Source organism: Pavona decussata, unplaced genomic scaffold, assembly GCF_977016875.1.
Source record: "Pavona decussata unplaced genomic scaffold, jaPavDecu1.1 SCAFFOLD_300, whole genome shotgun sequence".
In the NCBI taxonomy this organism is placed as follows: domain Eukaryota; kingdom Metazoa; phylum Cnidaria; class Anthozoa; order Scleractinia; family Agariciidae; genus Pavona; species Pavona decussata.
In genome coordinates this window covers 100,142-119,293 of record NW_028145697.1, presented here as the reverse complement: position 1 = coordinate 119,293, position 19,152 = coordinate 100,142, and the positions used below count along the sequence as shown (strand labels likewise).

Here is a 19,152-nt window from a genome sequence, read left to right as displayed (position 1 = left end):
CGAACAAACAATTATTATTCAACACATGATAACATTGCCCGAATATGGTCATGGTGAACTCAATATACATCGTCCGCACATAACAGATATACGATATACGTAGTTTTCGTGCGTCGGGGAGAAAAAATGGCAGAGGGCTTTCAAAAAGTAACGACCTCGCAAGAACACCAAACTATTAATAACGCTGTTTTATACTGAACACAAGGAAGGCAACCAAGTTTGCTGATAAGAATTTTAATGGTTAGTGGAAAAACTTTTACTTTTACTTCTTACCTTTCTGTTTACGAACTGGCAAATTACAGTCCAGCAAAAACGTTTGGTATAGTTTTCGCTAGACTTTTGAGTTTTTTGGATTGTCCCGTATTCTAGGGCTCAGAAATTACAAACAGTACATTTATTTCCTTAGATTGGCTCTCTCAACCATTAAACAGAGATCTCGACTCGTCTTGAAGAGATGGAAAAAAGCACCTGAGAAAATCCGAGCTCGCACTGAAGTGCCTCGAGAAATTTTCTTTCTGGCAGACAAAAAGATAGACGGAGTACAAAGGAATTATTCTCAGAAGCATCAGAGCCGCTTGAAAAACCGTTTATTTTTATTAAAGATCCAGAGTCGTTGCAAGCAGCAAGGCACTAGACACTGAGGAAAAATCGTGAAATTGCTTGCGTAGTAAACAAAGAAACACTCAGCTCACCAGAGAAATCGTTGAAAAAAACTTTTCCAGTCTGTTCAGCTTTGCCCGGCTGACACAACAAATACTTCGCAGCTTCAAAATACTGTTTGGTTTTAGCTTTTGAAGCTAGAAATTTGTGGAAAATTTTGCCGGAGCGATTAGCTCGTTAGACGAGTACTCAATTTTTTTTTTTAATTTGATGCAAAACCCTCTCAATTCCATTCAAACATGGACAAAACTTCCACTTTCATTCATCTACGTCCGCGCGCGGTCAAATGCTACAAGTTTCTTTTTTAACAAGTAAAGATCGCCTCCAGCGTTTCTGCTATAAACAATTATCCTATTCAACATTGCAGAACATCGCCTGATTTTGGCCGAGTATCGGGCGATAATCCGCGTGATTTCGCAGGATAATAGGCCATATTACATTTGTGCGCTTAATGACCTGGCCTTGGATGGTAAGCGAGGCTGGGGTCAGACCATGTTTTGATACAAACCTCACTACTTTTCATATGTAAATACAGACTAGTTAGCACAAGAACAGCATGATCTACATATGAAAAGCAATGAGGCTTGTATCAAATCAATGTCAACTCCAGTCTCGCTTACAATCCAAGGCCGGGTCACTTAGCACACAACTGTAAAATGGGCTGTTGTCAAATATAAACGTGGAAGGTCATCGCGACATTATCCTAGTTATATCTGCAACTTCAGCTGTTGACAGACTTTAATCCTTTATTATTAGTCCACTCAGGAGCTGTTCGGGAAGTCGCCAGTATGGTCAGTTTCCATTTAGTCTCCAGTCAGTGTTAATTAAAGGCGCAAAGGCTGACGCAGCCCTACGCTAAAGTGAATCAAGGAGGTGTAAGGAGAATAAAAGTCTCCATTTCTACAACTATTTCCTTTTAGTATAAATACTAAAAGGTGATTATGGAGATTCTATTGATCTCATCGGTCGAGGCTAGTGTCATATCCCGCTATAATCACCTGGCGCGAGGTGAATATAGCGGGAGCACTTATTTTTAAAAATGGTCGCTTAGCCATTTGTTGATGTTTCTGAGGAAGAAATAAATACGATGAAATAAAATGTAATTTGGAAAGGCACTAAAGAGCAGCCAAGTCCGGAGCGACACTCTTCGAAGGCAAGATATAAAAGTATTGCTTATTGTAATAAAAAAAAGCCCTGTAAATTACAGTGGAAGTGTTATCGATTTCGATACCAATATAAGTTTAAAAAGAACATTTTGGTTTAACAACAAACGAATTTAAGACAGAAATTGAAAGCATGGAAATAAACGGGATGGTAAAAGATTGCAGATTTTTTTTTTTAGCAATTTGTTGTTTGTGCGAGCGGCTCTCGACCATTATCTTTAGTCACCGCCTAGCTACAAAAATATTTCATCTTGGACAACCGTCGATTTGTTTAGCCAATAACGGACTTAATCCCTAATTGAAGCAGCTGATCTCTGATGGTAATTCATAAAACTCCGTTAACCGACTAAGCCATCAACAAAGCAATTGTGCGACAAAGTGCTAACACGCGTCATCCGCTCGTTTTACACTAAACAACCTTGTCATCTCCATTTATTTTCACGGTAAACGGGTCGGAGAAACCCAACATTCGTTCACTGCAAACGGCCGAGAAGTTAACAATGCTGACATTCTGCTTGAGGCATGTCCAGTTTACTGATTGACTATGTGACTTTGTTTGAGCATGTGGTCGCCAGACTGCGCGTCTCTGTTCATTTGAAACAAACAAACAAAAAAACAAGTGAATAGTTTGCTATATACCGTCCTGCCATTCCTCCTCCTTTTCGGTGATCTATAGATATTGAATAGAATTGTCATTGGTGAGTTGTAGCTGGCCTTATTAGCACTCGTCAATTCGCTAGAGTAATAGCCGTAAAAGATATGCATATGTTTCAAAGAAGCCTAAGCAATGGCTTGTGCTTTTACTTTTATTGCTTGCTGTGTGACAATATCATAAAAGAATATGAATATATTTAAAATTTCATATTTCAACTGCGGGTGAAACATTAAATAGCTAGCGAACCACCCTCATAGTTATTTACATTATTTAAGTAGTTGCATAAAGGAAGCCTGAAACAATTCAGGCTTGAACAAGACTTGAACCCGTGACCACTGCGATACCGGTGCAGTGTTATACTAAGCTTTCAGGCCAACATGTAACTGGTCATACTGTGAGTTCTTAATATACCTGAGGAGGTTGAATAAATGAACATGGTTATATGTGAAACGTGTATCTGAACTGCGGGTGAAAGATTAAATAGAAGAAAGACCCTCGCAGTTATTAATACAATTAAGCAGTTGCGAAAATGAAAGCCTTGATAGCTTGGAGTGCACTGCACCGGCATCACAGAGGTCATGGATTCGAATCCCACTCAAGCCTGAATTTCTTTTCAGCCTTTCCTTTTGCAGCTGTTTAAGTTGTGTAAATAACTGCGTGTCTTTCTTCTATAAAAATGTCATAAAAGGCGGTGCCTTTCACAGAGGATGGACTGTGGACCATGAACTAAGGATTGGTCCAGCATTCCCAGTGGCTCAAAGAATTGTTTGTAATACTACATTTCATTGATGGATAGAAAAGTAGAAAAGTAGATGAACTCACGGATGGGTGGAGGAATGTATACAGCTGTTTCGACAAAGGTTGTCGAAAAAAGCGTGAAAGCATACGCGACGATGCCAAAGGGTAGTCTAAAAAATACACAATAAATTTCAATAAAAGCTCAGAATCCATATTGCCCGCCATCTCGGGCAGTATGGATTCTGAGCTTTTATTGATATTTATTGGGTATTTCCCAGAGAACCTTTTTTTTTTTTGTCCAAACAACTGTAGACACGGAGACAGGTTGATCTCTCTCTGTCTCTAGGTTTTCTCTCCATTCATTTATTTTTATATAATTAATTATTGTAAATACTTTCTGTTGATGACAAATAAAGTATTGTATTGTTGTGGGAAATGTCTGTTTATCTCTCTCACCCTAGCTAATTAATGCTAGAAGACGCTAACCGAAGATCTTTCTTTATTCAGTATGTGGCGGTCTACAGACGGAACCGTTTCGACAGCTCTCCTTCAAAAGAAGCCAAAGGATTACTGTTGCTCAGTGTCAGTGGAGCATAGGGGACATTTACAAACCAAATGGAGATCACGTGGTTCTTGCCATGGATACAAATAAGTACCCTAGTTGTAGGTAAGACGTTATATGTTTTCCATGTCGTTCCAATCAATAACGTACAGTTATAAATGTTTAGCACGTGCGTTGCTTTGTTTCTGAAAAGCTCAAAAGTTGTAGTTCTGGATTTCAATCCGGCCAGTGCATTACCTTCGCTTGGGTCTTTTTTGGATTTTGGACTTATTGATATCGTTAGATAGCTAACAGAAGAAGGAAGAGAGAATGATCCAGGTTTGAAGGAGTGTAAAACTGTATGCTTCTCATTTTGAGCAGTCCTAATCTAAGAAGCTTTGTCAGATAGGATGAGGGTCTATGTTGGGAGGCTAGTATGTAAAAGACATATGGAAGAACAGTTGCGAAAACATTGAAATGTCCACACCAGTTCGGTATAGAACCGATGACTTGAGCTCCGTGTTCAAAATATTGTTAAGCAGCCTTAATTATTTTCTTATTATATCGCTCGCTCCGCGCGAGTGGACAAGATGGAGCGATACTACCTTCTCGGGGATTACCTTTTGTCCAATACAAGCTTTCTTCCATGTTCTTGTTACAGTTTAAGGGAAAACGCTTTCTAAAATGTTATGAAAGCTCTCAACATTCGGTCAAAGAAAAGAAAAAGAAAATGAATTCAGCATGGCGCAGCCTTATTTTTGTTTTTGTTTTTGCTACAATGGATGTGCCTTTGAATCGGCGAGTTGTTCTTGATCAGTATTTGGAGATTAATCTTGTATAAGCGATCTGGTTATAAGAAGATTTTTTCGAAGAGGACCCCCTTTGTCTGGGTTGGGGGGGGGGGGGGGGGGGTTAATCGAAGATACTACCTGCCCCATGATAATTTAACCGACAAAATTGTATTGGCTTTAGAATTTCAGTTTACAGAAAAATATTCAGCTAGAAAGAGTAAACAATGTTTGGTAATCAACAAAACTGAGTTTTAAATCTCATTGTCCTTTTTTTACTGCTGGATAGAGGGGTCGCTATGCAGTAAAGACACCATCTTTAGAGGTTGAGAAACGGGGATGCAGGCCGAGACCACCATCTATTTTGTGGTTTGGTGGTGCTGTTTAAGGAGAGTAGTTTTGACCACTTTCCTTTAAACGTCCATACGCTCAACTCCTTTTAATACCATAATATGCAACTTAACATACAAACGTCAAGCAGTGTCACGCAACGCATTACACTTTTCTTCCAACTTGTGCAATGTAGCAAAACAATCCAGGTAAAGAATTAGTAAAATGGTGTTTAAGTTAAAACAGAGAGGTGAAATTTACCATCGCATGCTATCGTTTTCATCAGAACCTTGACTGTCGTTTATCACGTTTTGTTTTTGCCGAGAACGTCCAACAAATGCACTAAAATTTATAACGCCCTGTCAGAACCATTTTTTTAAAATTTAATTTGATGTTACACGGGATGATTTCAGAATGCAAGATTGTTTTTCAATTCTGTGTTTTAATTTTAATTTTTGTTTCAGTTTCTGTGTATCTGCTTGGAGCCGCGGCCAAAGGATTTTGAATCGTTGCTGTGCCCCACTGAATTTGCGTTTCATTTACACTTCATCTCTAAACATCACTGTCAAGGTTTCATCGAGAAGCGCCAGCGATTTTCTTACTGTTCGTTATGCCATTCTAAACGGAAGTATTGACTCAGGTAAGAAGTCTTGCACGTCCGCCAATAATGTTTTAGTCTGAAAATACATGTACACTTGATCGATGTACCTTATTTCTATTCAACGTTACATCCTTGGTACAACTATTTTTTCTTTACGATTATTGCCATTATTCATCGAGTCTTTTTAAAGAAGCCTAAAAGCACTAGACGTGTTATGTTTCTAAGCATATACCGGTAGTTAATTTGTAAGCCAAAAGATATCGTTGTTCTTTGTTTCTGTTGTTATACATGATTTTAAGCGATGAAATCGTTTTTGAAATGGACCTTGTTATCAATTGTTTATCCGTCTAATGTAGTCGTCTGAGTACAGTAAGGGTACTCCTGAAAAATATTTAGCGGGGTTGATGGGGGTACTGACGTCAGAGCTTAAGTTGTATCCAGTCTGAACTTAAAGCCGCATTTGCACTAGAGAGTTTTACTCGACAAGCCAACTTGCCAAGAAAAATTGTTGACTGTACAAACGCGCACGTTTTCCTTGACAAGTGTTCGAGCTTAAAATAAGAATAAAAAAATCATGGCGCCGTTCAAGTTAAAAGAAACAGCAAAAGCGTTTTGTTTTTGGAGCCGCAGCAGCTTTGCTATACAGGCAGGTTATGAAATGAAAGTGGGGAAGACAAAAAAGCGAAGGTGGTGGTTTAGTCCGTAGTCGTCCGAGAAACTAAGGGAAACTCATTAAGGAATGGCAAAAATTTTTGTTGGTGAGCTAAGGGCTAAAGACCCCGATGAAAGCTTCAACAATTTCTTCCGGGTTGCTTGACATATGATTTATGTTTTGTATTTATATACCTTTCGAGAGCTTAGCTTAGCTTAGTTTCTTTGCCTTTCTATTCTTTACGGTAAAAAAGGTCTTAGCCATCCGGAACACGCAAGGGCCTAGGAACCAAATTTTAAATAAGGCCTTGGCAATTCCTTGACAAGTCTAATTTACATTATGAAATATCGTCCTTATAACAAGTGTTTCCTTGACAAGGGTTCTTGTTCAAAAACTAGCATGCCAGTTTTTAAACAGTTTTTGAACAAGAACACTTCTCAAGGAATAACTTGTCATATTTTCCAATTCATACTACCAAGGGAGACTTTTCAAGGGAAAACTCGTCAAGGAAAACTTACTGTTGTAAACGGGGCTTAAATTATTTGCAGATGGAAGTGACTTTTAGAATCACCATTCACTTCCAAGTGTATATTTCCCTTTCTGTCGTTCACAGCGGCGCAAGTGGATGGATGGAACGCTACTGTGGTGAATTCTTCAGCATCAACTATCACTCTTCAGTGGCCAAAACTATCTAATGTTTTGGGAAAACAGGTTCGGGCCTATATCGCTATAGTGGAAAATACACGTGGTGATAAGGTAGCAGGAGACGTTCTTTTCCCAAATGTTACATCTGCATTCATAGAAGGACTAAACGCGTCCAGTGACTATCGACTCTTTGCAGTTGCCATTGATGCCCTGGGCCAACCACACAAGAGTTTACAAGTCTCATTTTCAACCACGGAAGGGGGTGAGTATTTGGAGGACAGGCTTGATGAGAGAAATTTGACGTCACTATATTATCCACTACGCTACCTCCTCCATGTGAACTATTTGCAATTGTTTATCGGCCCATTTTTAAACAATCAATTAATGTTCTGTTGTTAAATTCACAAAGAGTACAATAACTTAGATTGGGAAGTAAAATAGTGGGAACAGAAGAAAAGACAGACCCTACTTTCACTGGCTGCATGAGGCTGCTATGTTTGTTTTTCCCAAATGAATATTTTGCTTTGGTAACACTACTTAAGCCCTTAGGCCCATGGCTCGTCACATGGCACACGCCATGGTTATAATGCAAATCGGAATTAATCCCCACAGCACTGAACGATTCCGTTTAGCGTTTACTCGCCTTCGACAGTTTCTCTCCTCTTCCTTAGCACTTTTACACTGTGAATTGATATTGCAAGTTTTTCCTGATAATACTTGTCTTCTTCCCAGGGGTCTTGCTTACCGTTATATTCTAGTTCAAGTTCAAGTTTTATTAAGTTTTTTTTCAAACGTTACAAATGAACACCGAACTATTCTTTCTTGTAAGCTTACAATAGGATGATTTAAAGTTTGCACGTTGCTCATATGGCCCCGTCACACAAAAGATAGAACAAGTTAAACGTTATTTTGTGGAACACATTTTAAAATTTGACTTATTTTTTTTAAAGAAGCAATTGCTGTTGATCATTGAGACTGCATGTCTCAATGATAGCACATGTAAGAGCTTACTTGAATCCTATGTAAAAGTCATTCCATCATTAATTACCATATTCTTTAGTGACTGAACTAAATATATCTACTGAATGGGTGATGTGAACCGGCATTAAAAGGACTGTTTGTGATCTTACCAAATTAAACTGATATACCCAAAATAGCATTTAAAAGTGATATTTTAAGTGATTCATTTCATGTGTTAATACTTTTTTTTCATTAGTCTGTAATTTTGCTATTTCCTAGTTCAGTATATCGGGTTAATTGAATTTTAATTTTTTGTTCCTCCCGCATTATATGATTGTTTCTGTAAGTGCTGTTTAATCCAGCCGATGTAAAAGATGCATTAAACATAACGTCTAAAAACTCTTGGGGGAGTTGATTTATTTCATGTACTAATCCTCTCTCTTTTTTTTTTTTTCTTTTTTTTTTTTTTTTCGTTCATCTCTAATCATTTTTTTTTTAGTTCCCCGTGCGTCGCCTTACGTTTATTACAAAGTTCTTGGAGCCCACAGCATTAACATTTCAATAAATCCGATTCCAAAGCAATATCACAATGGCAAACTTCTTGGTTATACTATACGGTATCAGGACCTTTGCCAAGGAAATTTTTCCCTACGGGTTAACGTCGGTGTAGCAAACAGAAGCTACATTTTAACTGGCCTCAAACCAGGGAAACAGTACAAAATCTTGGTTGCTGGGTTTACTTCGGCGGGAACTGGACCATATCGGAATATTTACCTGTACACTGGTAAGTGGATGTCACGGTCTGTTGTTTACGAATATGGAGTTCTTACCATTTTTTAACTGAGTGTCCAGAATATATATTTCCTTGCCTTATTAGGTACAGCCGGAAAAATGGCTTTTACAAGTCACTTAGCTTTCAACGTGTTGTTTCCAGGTGAAAAGACACATGAAGCATTAGATGTTTTCTGATGTATGAGAGATGAAATGCTGTGTGATTATCTACAAAGACGTCGGCTAAAATAAAAAAATATATAATTAAACAATTTACACACGTGGAGAACCCATTTTAGATGGCAAAAGTCTTAAATTCAAAAGTTATGGTCTTTTTTCAAAGCCGTTAAAGAATTTCTTGAAATGGATTGACATGTAACGTTAACTCTTTCTAGATCGGCTGACTAATTTAATTTCAACTTCTGTGGATCCCTTCATAATTCCGATATTATTAGTGCTATGCCTATGACACCTAACGGATAGATAATACGCTCAAAATTGGTTTTCTTTGAGGTCCCAACATAAAAAAAGAGGACTTCATATGAAGTGGTAATTACATTATGATTGCTAAACGGCGGCCATCTTGGATTACTGAATTTCCTTAACAAATCAGGAAACCGCACTAAAATTGACCAAAAAGTAATCAAACCCAATAGAAGAACACAAAAATCAAAAATAAGCTAAACACACAGAAGGATCTTAGGTAACGTTACTTCTTTCCTTCAAGAATATCCCACTTTCTAAGAAATCTGTCGTTCGAAACATGGTTTCCAAGGTAGCATTAAATTCAAAGAGCGTGCGCAGACACCATCGTGTGCGTCAACCCACTGGCTATATTATGGCATACGAATCCGTTTTCTTTCAGCTTGTGAAGGTCATAGAATGCTGACAGAGAGTCACGGCACCCTACACAGTCCCAATTATCCGTGCTCCTATGGTGGAGGGCAAGACTGCCGTTGGACAATTAAACCACAAGTTAACTCAAACAGCGTTAAAGCAATATGGATAAAATTCCACACCTTCTATTTGGGCTGGGTTTCATCGCACTGCTGGTTAGTATCTTTTAAAAACTTAACAGTTATTCCACGAGCGCGCGTTGGGTGTGAGATGCTAGATATCCCAATAAGCAAGAGTGGAACAATTGTTTTATTAAAAACAATCAAGAATTTTTGTTAGATTTGTTTTTGGTGTGAACGCTTTAACGTGTTTTGTTTGTTGTTTATTGCAGGACAAGGGACTTTCTTAGTGTGGAGGCAGAAGAAATCGCCCATGGCGATAATGACACCATCTGCGGTTATATAGGTCCCTTTTCTCGTGTTGTTCTTGGCGAACAAGCAAACATAGCGTTCCGATCGCGAAGACACAGTTATTCGAGCGGTTTCTCAGCGTCGTATGTTGGACTTCAAGACCCTTTCACAGGTATCCCAAAAAGCTGCCTGAAAAGAAAAAAAATATATCCTAATTAATTGCCAATTTCAATTATTTTTCCAACTAGTTGGCTCAATTCTCTTCACGTAACGCGTTTCGTTCCGTTTTAATTTATTTTTCATTTTTTTTTTACAGTTATTCATCTATCATCATGGAAGCTATCATTTGGCAACACTACTTCATCATCAGTAAAAGTGGAGTGGACAGATTTTCCTCTCAATGTATCCATTAGCCATTTTATGGTGATGATTATAGAGGAAAATAAGAACACATCTGTTCTGTTTCAAGTGAACTCTTTGTACGATCGATCCTATCTCGTAACCAAACTGTTAAAGCCATAACGGAGATACAGATTTCAGGTACTTGCATTTACAGGGAACATCGGAAACGACACTTATTCCACTGAAATCAAGGAAGTGCTCACTGGAGAAGGAGGTAAGACCTGTCTAGAAAGTAAGAATTTCCTTGGTAATTTTAAAGTTCACCCCGACAACTGAAATCATAATTTGTTCCTTAAACAGGAAGTTCGGCTAAAAAAGGGCGAGTACCCTCTTCATCTCACACCTTTATGGACGTGTGATGCAAATTTAGACGCCATTCAGCCATGGGAAGTTGTTGACTCAAGCGTTCTCTTAATTGAGAATATACCTCAAAATTTCATAAATCACCATCGAATGCTGATTTGTTTAACATGGTTTATGCTGAAAACCAACCCAATTTTTTATCGGTAAAGGACGTTGAAGGGGACACAATGTTGTTTGTCAGTTAATGCTACGCTGAAGATGACAATAGCCTAGTCAGGCCCCTTTTAAACTTGAACTTCCCGTTTGAAAGTCATTCTCGAATCGAAGAAAAACAAAACATGAAAAATTTAAGCTTCCAAATTCATTTGTTTGTATCAAAATTGATATACGACAATACTAACAAAGCCGCATACAGATCGTCGTTAAATGTGTGTTTGTATTTACTGTCGACCTGTTGACCGTTTATCTTTGACCATTTTGTTGTGTCCTGCAAATTCTTATAATGTCTTCGCGTTTCAGTGAAAGTGTTTACATAATCAAATTTCCCTCTTGTTGTATTTACTTAAAATGATTTTTATGTAATTCCAGGGTTAATATTATTATTTCATTACTTGAGATTTTTTTTTTCCAGATGATTTCTTCCATAAGATAGGCTTTTGTTCTGGCTGTTAATAGTAGCTATATAGCACGAGCACGAGCACGAGCACAAGAAAGTGACGCAAAAAACAACTGAGAAACAATAACAATGTCTTTTTTTTTAGCTCTCACTGCTGCACCATCCAATGTACGCGTAAAAAGCTTAAACGAAGGGAAAATAATTGTATTGTGGGATCCAGTTAAGAAACAGCTCTCCAATGGTCGGATACAAGGCTACAGAGTATATTACAGTCAAATCAGCTATTACTGGTACAGTGAAACCATCATTAACATCACCGACCCAAATGTACGTCAGACAGTTTTAAGTGGCTTAAATGAAGGCAGAACATACCAAGTAACGGTCGCAGCCTATACGTTAGCGGGTCAGGGACCTCGGTCACGACGCGTTATAATTACAGCTGGTGAGTACTAAAGAATAGCGTCAGGGCAATGTGTAGCTCATGACGACTTATTAGTTACCACTGGTAGAATAAAGAGGTTTCCACAAAGGAACATGTTACAAGTACAAACAAAGGCCCCAGGGACGAGTTGCATAAAACTTAACGGCGTGCGTAAATGCTATCGTCAGACGTTAAAATACTGATTGAGACCGACTGGGATGAAGGTCTGGCGTTAGCAGTAACGCCCGACGTTAAGTTTTATGCAACTCACCCTAGGTCTTTAGCTTAGTAAAGGTATCAAAGCGATGTGCAATATTTTAATATTAACGAGCTGTAGTCAAGTTGTAGTCAAACATTGGGGGTAAAGAGTAAACAGTATGGTGGTCTTATTGCCAAAATTTTAAAATATCGTTTCTTTAGGGTTATTATAGTCATTGTAAATTAGAGAAAAATGTGTCTCAAAACAAGCAAACAATGAAAGAAACTGAGTTTATTTCGCTTTGTTTCATTTCTACTTAGGATGCGGTACTACTTTCAATCAGTCTTTTGGAAGTATCAGTTTCAATAAAACGGATTACAGTGAACTGCAATGTAACTGGACGATAGGTAGTGCTGGTATCAGCAATGCAGTTGGCCTTCTTTTCATAGAAGTCTACCTTTATTCTAACAGGTAAGTGTGATTGGCTACTGAAAAATTTCAAGACGAGATCCACTTCGAAAGCTTATCTTCCCCGACGAAGCATCGACAAGTAGCAAGTAATATTTCTCATCACATACGTTACACAGGTTATTATTGGTTAAAGAGGACTTTTATTTTTCCTAGATCCAAGAGGGAAATTAAAATTAATTGCTTTCCTCGGGAGAAGTAATACGCCTGGAATGAACGTGAACTTATCCAACCCATAAACATTGGATTCATCTATGCTAAATCGACTATACTCTGTTCTCTTTTCTCACAAAACCCCGGAAGACTTACTTTAGCATATTTGTCCTATGCACAGACAGCAGCATTTCGAGTTCCCTCTCGCAGCTTGCACTAAGAAGGCTGAGAAAGGCTTCTTCACCAAACGGCTCACTTCGGAAAAAAAGATTGAAGAAATCGTCCAAGCAACAACAAACTCCTGACAAATGTTTTTCTTTCTTCTTCCTTTCGCAAGGGAAGGCTGAATTATGTCACGCAATCCCCAAATGTTACCCAAGCACGCTATATGTCACTGTAGCCCTTAACAAGTGACCAAAATAACACATAAAAGCACCCATTTAAATCAAAGAATACGATTGAAAACAGTTTTTGATGTACACGAATGTCTCATTTCTATTGCTGTTTATTGTTATCATCTGGAAAACATTACTTCAATATTTCAATTTGTTGGCTTTTATAGCGATTTTTTGAAGATTTATTCAAGCAGTGGATCTAAGATCTTAATTAGTCAGAGAGGATACTCTAGGAAACGGCAAGTCTTGGTGGAAGTACATTTTGGGGCAGGAAACTATATTACGCTCCATGCAAACTTGTACGGTCGATACAGCCGATTTATGGTTACATACGCTATAGTAAGGAGAAGCCTTCAATCAGGTATGGTACTCTTACGTGATTGGTATATCAGGACGTTTCACACCAATTTTTACGTTTTGATTTCTTTATACGAACTTACGTTGAGTGTTTGCAGCCCTTTGCAATGCATTAACATGGTCGTTTTCTAACCTTTCTCATACAACGAGGATTAAAACGGGCGCCCAGATCGGAGCTGAACGTCTCAGTACACAGGCTACTAAATAAAGTAATCATTTCATTCTCTTAGTATTTTCTACCCCCTTATTTATATCTTCTTCTTGTCTTACTCTGCCCGCCTCGATTAGCTTTCGCTACCCGCGGTCCAGTGTATTTAGTAAAAGAAGTTGCAATTCTCTGCATTCATACATTTAATGTATTTACCAATTTAATTTAAACTTACTGATGAAATAAAGGAGGCTTTTTTTTACTACATGGAGCACCTTCCCCTCCCCCTGTATTAATAACAATAACGATGACGCTGTTTTACTGTAGCTACTAAAGCCTGCCGCACACTTGAGGAAAGAGCTAAGAAAACTACCCCGCGAGGTGATTACCTCATCTGTTTCATCACGTATGCAGCTGAGTTTTCGTATCTGTTGTTTTTTGGTATTTGAGTTTAGCCTCGCGAGGCGAAATTCTCAGAAAAACTTAACCGCACACTTGAGGAAACAGTTGAGCTGTTTATCTCGCGTAACCCCGCGACGCCTCGCAAGGCAGTTTGTTCAGCTCTTTCCTTTTACAATAGACTCAGTCGTTGTTTTTTATTATTTCTTTTTTAGCTCGTCCTCCATCAACTCCTTGGAATATTCGTGCTTTCAACACCAGCGAGACGAGTTTAGTTGTAGATTGGAGAAACTTTCCAGGAGGCTGGCAAGCCAATTTCTTTATTTTGTTCGTGAATCAGACAAGACCTGTAAACTATTACGGCTTCAACAAAGAAATCTTTCGTACAGTGAACTCATCACTGACGTCAACGAGTCTGACCAACTTGCCAATATTCAGTGAGCACGTGGTAATTGTTTATTTAGTAGATGCCCACGGTGAGATCTACAAGAGTACGCAAGTTACTGTCGAAACAGACGAAGGAGGTAAGTTTTGTGTATTTGATTTCTGGCGTAAAGTAACAGTTGTAGGACCAAATTATAAATTTCACTTAAAACGAAATAAAGTTGACTTTTTCCCTGGTTAAAATGATTGCATATTAATGCCATCTGCACCAGTCTTTAAAGTGCTACTATGATCAAATTTTTACCTCTTGAATTTTAAGGTTTATCACATAGAATTCTAGGAAAGATTAAAAAAGCCGTTTACCGTTTCTAAATATCTGCATTGGTTCCGGAGATATTCACGGTTGAAAAATGTGTTAGATATGTAAATAAGAGGAACAATAATAGTTCTAAAAGCAATACACCTACGGCTATAAAAAATTTGGTTCCCATGGCAACTCACTCTTTTCCAGTCCCCTCCAACCTGATTTCAATATTTTAGTGATCTTCAGCTTGAAAAACATTTAACAAGGCCACGAACTCGACCTAACATATTTATACGCTTGCTGAATCATGCAGATGAGGCACCATTGGCAAATATCAAAATAGAATGCCAAAGGTGGCCAGCAAAGCCTTAAGTATCAGGGAGGACTGGAACCCAGTATGTTGCCATGGTAATAAAACTGATAAGCTCATATTATGGAGCGCACCTAGAACAATGTTACTGCAAAGAATCAAGTATTTCTGATACAAATTTCCTGGGATATCTGTTTTCATAATATTTGACCAAAATTCGGTTGAGTTTGTGACGTCATCACTTGGCTAATTTGCATATTTTAAAAACTCGAATATCTCTGGAACAAAAAGAGATATTTGAAAATAGTAAACAGCATTCTTCTTCACGTACAGACTACTTGTTTATGTTTTAAAATGGCTCAGATTAGAAAGACACGAATTTAGTCATAGTAGCACTTTAACTCCAAGAGTTTTAAGGCTATGGCAATAACACTGACAGGCAATATTTTTTTCATTTAAAACAGGAATATTCCATCTTAAAATCTGCTAGTCAAAAATTGGTTTCAATGGTAACATCAATTTAAATGAATATTGACCGACCGCATCAAATTGTTCCCAGATAGGTTTGTGAAAAAGGCAACGGAGTTTGATGGTTTTTTCTAAAATGATATAAATTTTATAGACGTCTGAAGTTGGCATGGACAGGATCTGACACTTACCCCCCTTCCCCTCCTCCTACTCACATTCGGTGTAGGTATGGTTAGATTGAACGAAGAAAAGTTAACAGATTCGTATTCGAGGACATTTCTTTACATTTATCGGCAAAGAACAAGCCGCTGGAGGCAGCTCGCTTCCTGTTTGAAAAGCCATTAATTTTCTTTTAGATAGATTCAGTAGACAGTAAGCCAAGAAAAGAAATAAAACAACACTGTTGCTACCCTGCCGGTACGCCTGTAAGAGGATATCATTACGAAAAACTACGTATAAAGTTATACGAACCATATATTAATATTGGATTAATTTTCTCCAAAGTGCCTAGAGAGGGACCTTATTTGTACCACTGGCTTATTAACGTATATGAGCTCACTATCAGTTTTCGGCTGAGTCCTATCAGTCCAAACGATGCACAAGGCAGATTACTGGGTTATACAGTTACATACGTTGCAATGGATGAACTTAACTATAATAATAGCAGGACGATGGTGGTTGGTCCAAATTCAACGAGGATAACCTTGAGGAACCTCAAAGGGGAATCAACATACACTATAGCCATAGCTGGATTTACAAGGAAAGGTCGTGGAACGTACAGGAGTTTTTTAGCAACATGTAAGTGTAAATGTTTCTTTACCGTAAGTGTAGTACAGTGCTCTATTAACTTAGCTACTAGGTCAACCGGCAGCTGGTTATATTGTTAGTTCGTAATATCCCCGTGGAGGATGACTATATATATGAGCTGCGGGCGTGTGGAAGATTAAATAGAAGAATTAGACTCTCGCACTTATTTAAGCAATTTAAACAGTTTCGAAAATAAATTCTTTGATTAATCAATTGGTGGAGCACTGCCCCGACATCGTAGAAGGTTCGAATCCCGTTCAAACTCGAATTTTCATGCAGGCTTTCGTTTCGCAACTGCTTAGGTAAGGTAAATAACTGCAGGGGTCCTTTCTTTCTATTAATGTATGTCATAAAAAAGTTAAGTGACCAGCGCCTTAACCGGACTGCACGAAGAATAGACTTTCGCCATGAACTACGGACTGGGTCTAATCGCTGGGTCTAATCGAATTTCATCGATGGATAGATAAGTGGATAGGTGGATTAACTGATGGATTGATGAAAGAAAGGATGGATAAGGGGACAGGGATGGCTGAAATAATTAATTTTTCATAGTAATTGATTTCATCGATGGATAGATAAGTGGATAGGTGGATTTACTGATGGATTGATGAAAGAAAGGATGGATAAGGGGACGGGGATAGGTTGGCCGAGTGAACACTGCGCAGGAATTGTAGTCCGGATCTCCGAATTCATGTCCCGACTTCTCCAAATCCTCGGCTACCGTTGTACATAGCCATCTGGGTCTGCCTCCACCCTGTTGGAATTATTTTTATTTTTGATTTTTGTATTCATTTCGCAAACAAACATAGCTTTTACATTTACATGGCTTACTTGGTCAATGTATGCAATGCTTAACTTTATTTAATGTAGTCAGTGTTAAAACATTTTGTGTTCCCTTTGGTTTTATAGTGTGTGGTGGTTACCTTGACGACGAAAACGGTTTCTTCTCCAGTGTTAACTATCCAAATAGTCCTCCTACGGCTGGTTATGGCAGAGGTGATGACACACGCTGCTATTGGATTATTAATCCTCAATCCAACATGTCAATGATATGGCTGACATTTGTCGACGTTTCACTCGGTATAAGAAACCATGACGGGTCTTGCAGGTAAATATGTAATAAAAAATCGTTAAATAAATTTAAAGACAAAATGATCTACCTCACACTTTTATACGCCTTTAAGTAATCTAAACACTTAATCGGATTGAAAGTAATCCCAAGGTACAACGCTATGCTTTAATACCATGTTTCAAACAGTCAGCGGGGCCAGCTTCAGGGGGGGGGGGGGGGGGGGGGAAGGGGGGAGGTGGGAGGATTAGTGAACGAGGGAATGAAGTTTCACCAGAGAGCTCTCTGTACGATACGATACGATACACGGCAATTCCATCAACTATAAATTAACTATTATCAGCTATCGATCTACCTAGCTGCAATAATAAAGAGAAGAAATTTAAAACACCAAGTGCTGTCTTACTTAAAATTAGTTTATTTCAAACTGTGGCGATTCAATTAAGTCTTAAAATCATTTAAGAAAGTTGCTTGCCGTAACTATTCTTGGTGATCAAGCCCCTAACTCTTAAAAGTACCAAATCTTACCGAAATGCCTTTCGCATAAAGGAAACAAAAAAGTGCATCCCTTTCGTATTTAAAGATGCCTCGAAATAAACAATACTATTCCTTCCGTTATAGAAAATTCTTAGTTTTCCTATAATTTTTATAACTGTATTTAGGTTTTACGCTTTCGGTTCACAGGTGTTTCCGCTAACTTGTTAAATTTTTGCTTCCATTTTGGCTAGCAAGAGGTAACATTTTGAGCGAAGCTTCTCTGTATGGTCAACTATACACACTTAATTTATGGTCCCGAGGGAAATAGTTTCGTTTTCGAGGGAAAACAAAACTAACTAGTTTCCTGAAGGACCATACATTATTACTTTGTTACATAATTTAGACTTTCTCCTCAACAATCACTGTAAAACAAACAAACAAACAAACAAACAACTGAGAGGGCAACAATGCAACTGAGGAATTGTATCCCGGTCGGGATACATTTGTATTTGATCCGGGGCACGTGACAAAGAATCAACCAATCACAGCACTCGTTTTGTTAAGAGAAAGTCTAAGTATATAACAATATACTTTATATTCCCCAAACTCTTCCTTCAGGCTGCTGAATTGAGATAATTTGAGATATTTAGCTTTGCTTTCTGCTTTAGCCTTTTGTTAGGTAAGGTAAGGCAAAGTTGCACTAGAGTCTAACCGAGTGGCCCACATGGTCGGAGCTTAGCCCGGTTTCTGTAGCATGAAGCAACTAGGAGTATTGCTACTCAGACCCCTGGATGGGATGCAAGTCCATCGCAGGGTTACCCCCAGCAGTATATTGCCGGAACCCATTTATAAACCCGGGTGAAGAGAGAGAATGTGAAGCAAAGTTTCTTGTCAATGAAACAACACAGCAATGAAGAGACCAATCTGGCCTCGAACCCCCGATCCTCCGACCGTCCGATCGAAAGTCCGACGCGCTAACCACTACACTACCGCGCCTCCACTTAACCTTTTATTAAGAGTGCCTGAATCATGTTAATAAGGAATGCTATTTAATTTATGTCTGTCTCTTTTTTATTTTAGAGGAGGAGTTCGTATTTTTATCCCCACTGCCAAAGAAAAGAAAAGTAACAATCTCTTGGAAATTTGTGGAAAAATAACAAACCAGACTTTTCTGATTGAAGGAGGTGACCTGAATCTTACTGCAGATGGTTTTAAATACTCCAAATACCATCCCATTCTTAATCGTTCAAGAATCTTGGCACATTACAGATCAGAATCTGAAAATATAACCACCATAACAGGTAGGACACGGTGTTTTCATGCAAAGAAATAGAATAATGCATAAGGGGTTACACACTCTGAATTAAGATGAAAAAAAAGTTTTACAAAAATTGCTTGGACTTTAAAGAGTCAAGCGTCTAACCACAGGCATCCCAAGCTCGCCTCACAAGAGAGCGAGTGATTTCAAAGAATGCTTAAAACGGTAAAGTAATCCCCAAACGCATAAGTATATACTAGAGGTGAATCATTTTTATTCATTTTATTGAATGAAAGTTAATTTTTAGCATTATGTAAAGTTCGAATTCAAATTGACAATATTTAATTCCTCACAGAAAGTCTTATAACGCGTTTAAATTTCCAACGGCCGCCTGCAACCCAATACCACTTGCACTCAAAGGTCATCGACACATTGGTAATTAATTAATTAACTATAACACGCT

General features: G+C 38.3%; 1 protein-coding gene across 1 annotated transcript in view; it reads left to right on the top strand.

Annotated features, from left to right (window-relative positions):
- The window catches only part of LOC146454464 (uncharacterized), a 65,906-nt gene that overhangs the window by 9,757 nt on the left and 36,997 nt on the right, over nt 1-19,152 (top strand). Inside the window, exons 5-18 of the mRNA XM_085095361.1 lie at nt 3,724-3,883; nt 5,340-5,515; nt 6,742-7,035; nt 8,233-8,517; nt 9,370-9,556; nt 9,733-9,923; nt 10,308-10,367; nt 11,218-11,514; nt 12,013-12,163; nt 12,876-13,069; nt 13,828-14,136; nt 15,583-15,876; nt 16,795-16,993; nt 18,512-18,732. Coding sequence (XP_084951487.1) covers nt 3,724-3,883; nt 5,340-5,515; nt 6,742-7,035; nt 8,233-8,517; nt 9,370-9,556; nt 9,733-9,923; nt 10,308-10,367; nt 11,218-11,514; nt 12,013-12,163; nt 12,876-13,069; nt 13,828-14,136; nt 15,583-15,876; nt 16,795-16,993; nt 18,512-18,732 — 3,018 coding nt within the window. The remainder of the gene's footprint in view (nt 1-3,723; nt 3,884-5,339; nt 5,516-6,741; nt 7,036-8,232; nt 8,518-9,369; nt 9,557-9,732; nt 9,924-10,307; nt 10,368-11,217; nt 11,515-12,012; nt 12,164-12,875; nt 13,070-13,827; nt 14,137-15,582; nt 15,877-16,794; nt 16,994-18,511; nt 18,733-19,152) is intronic.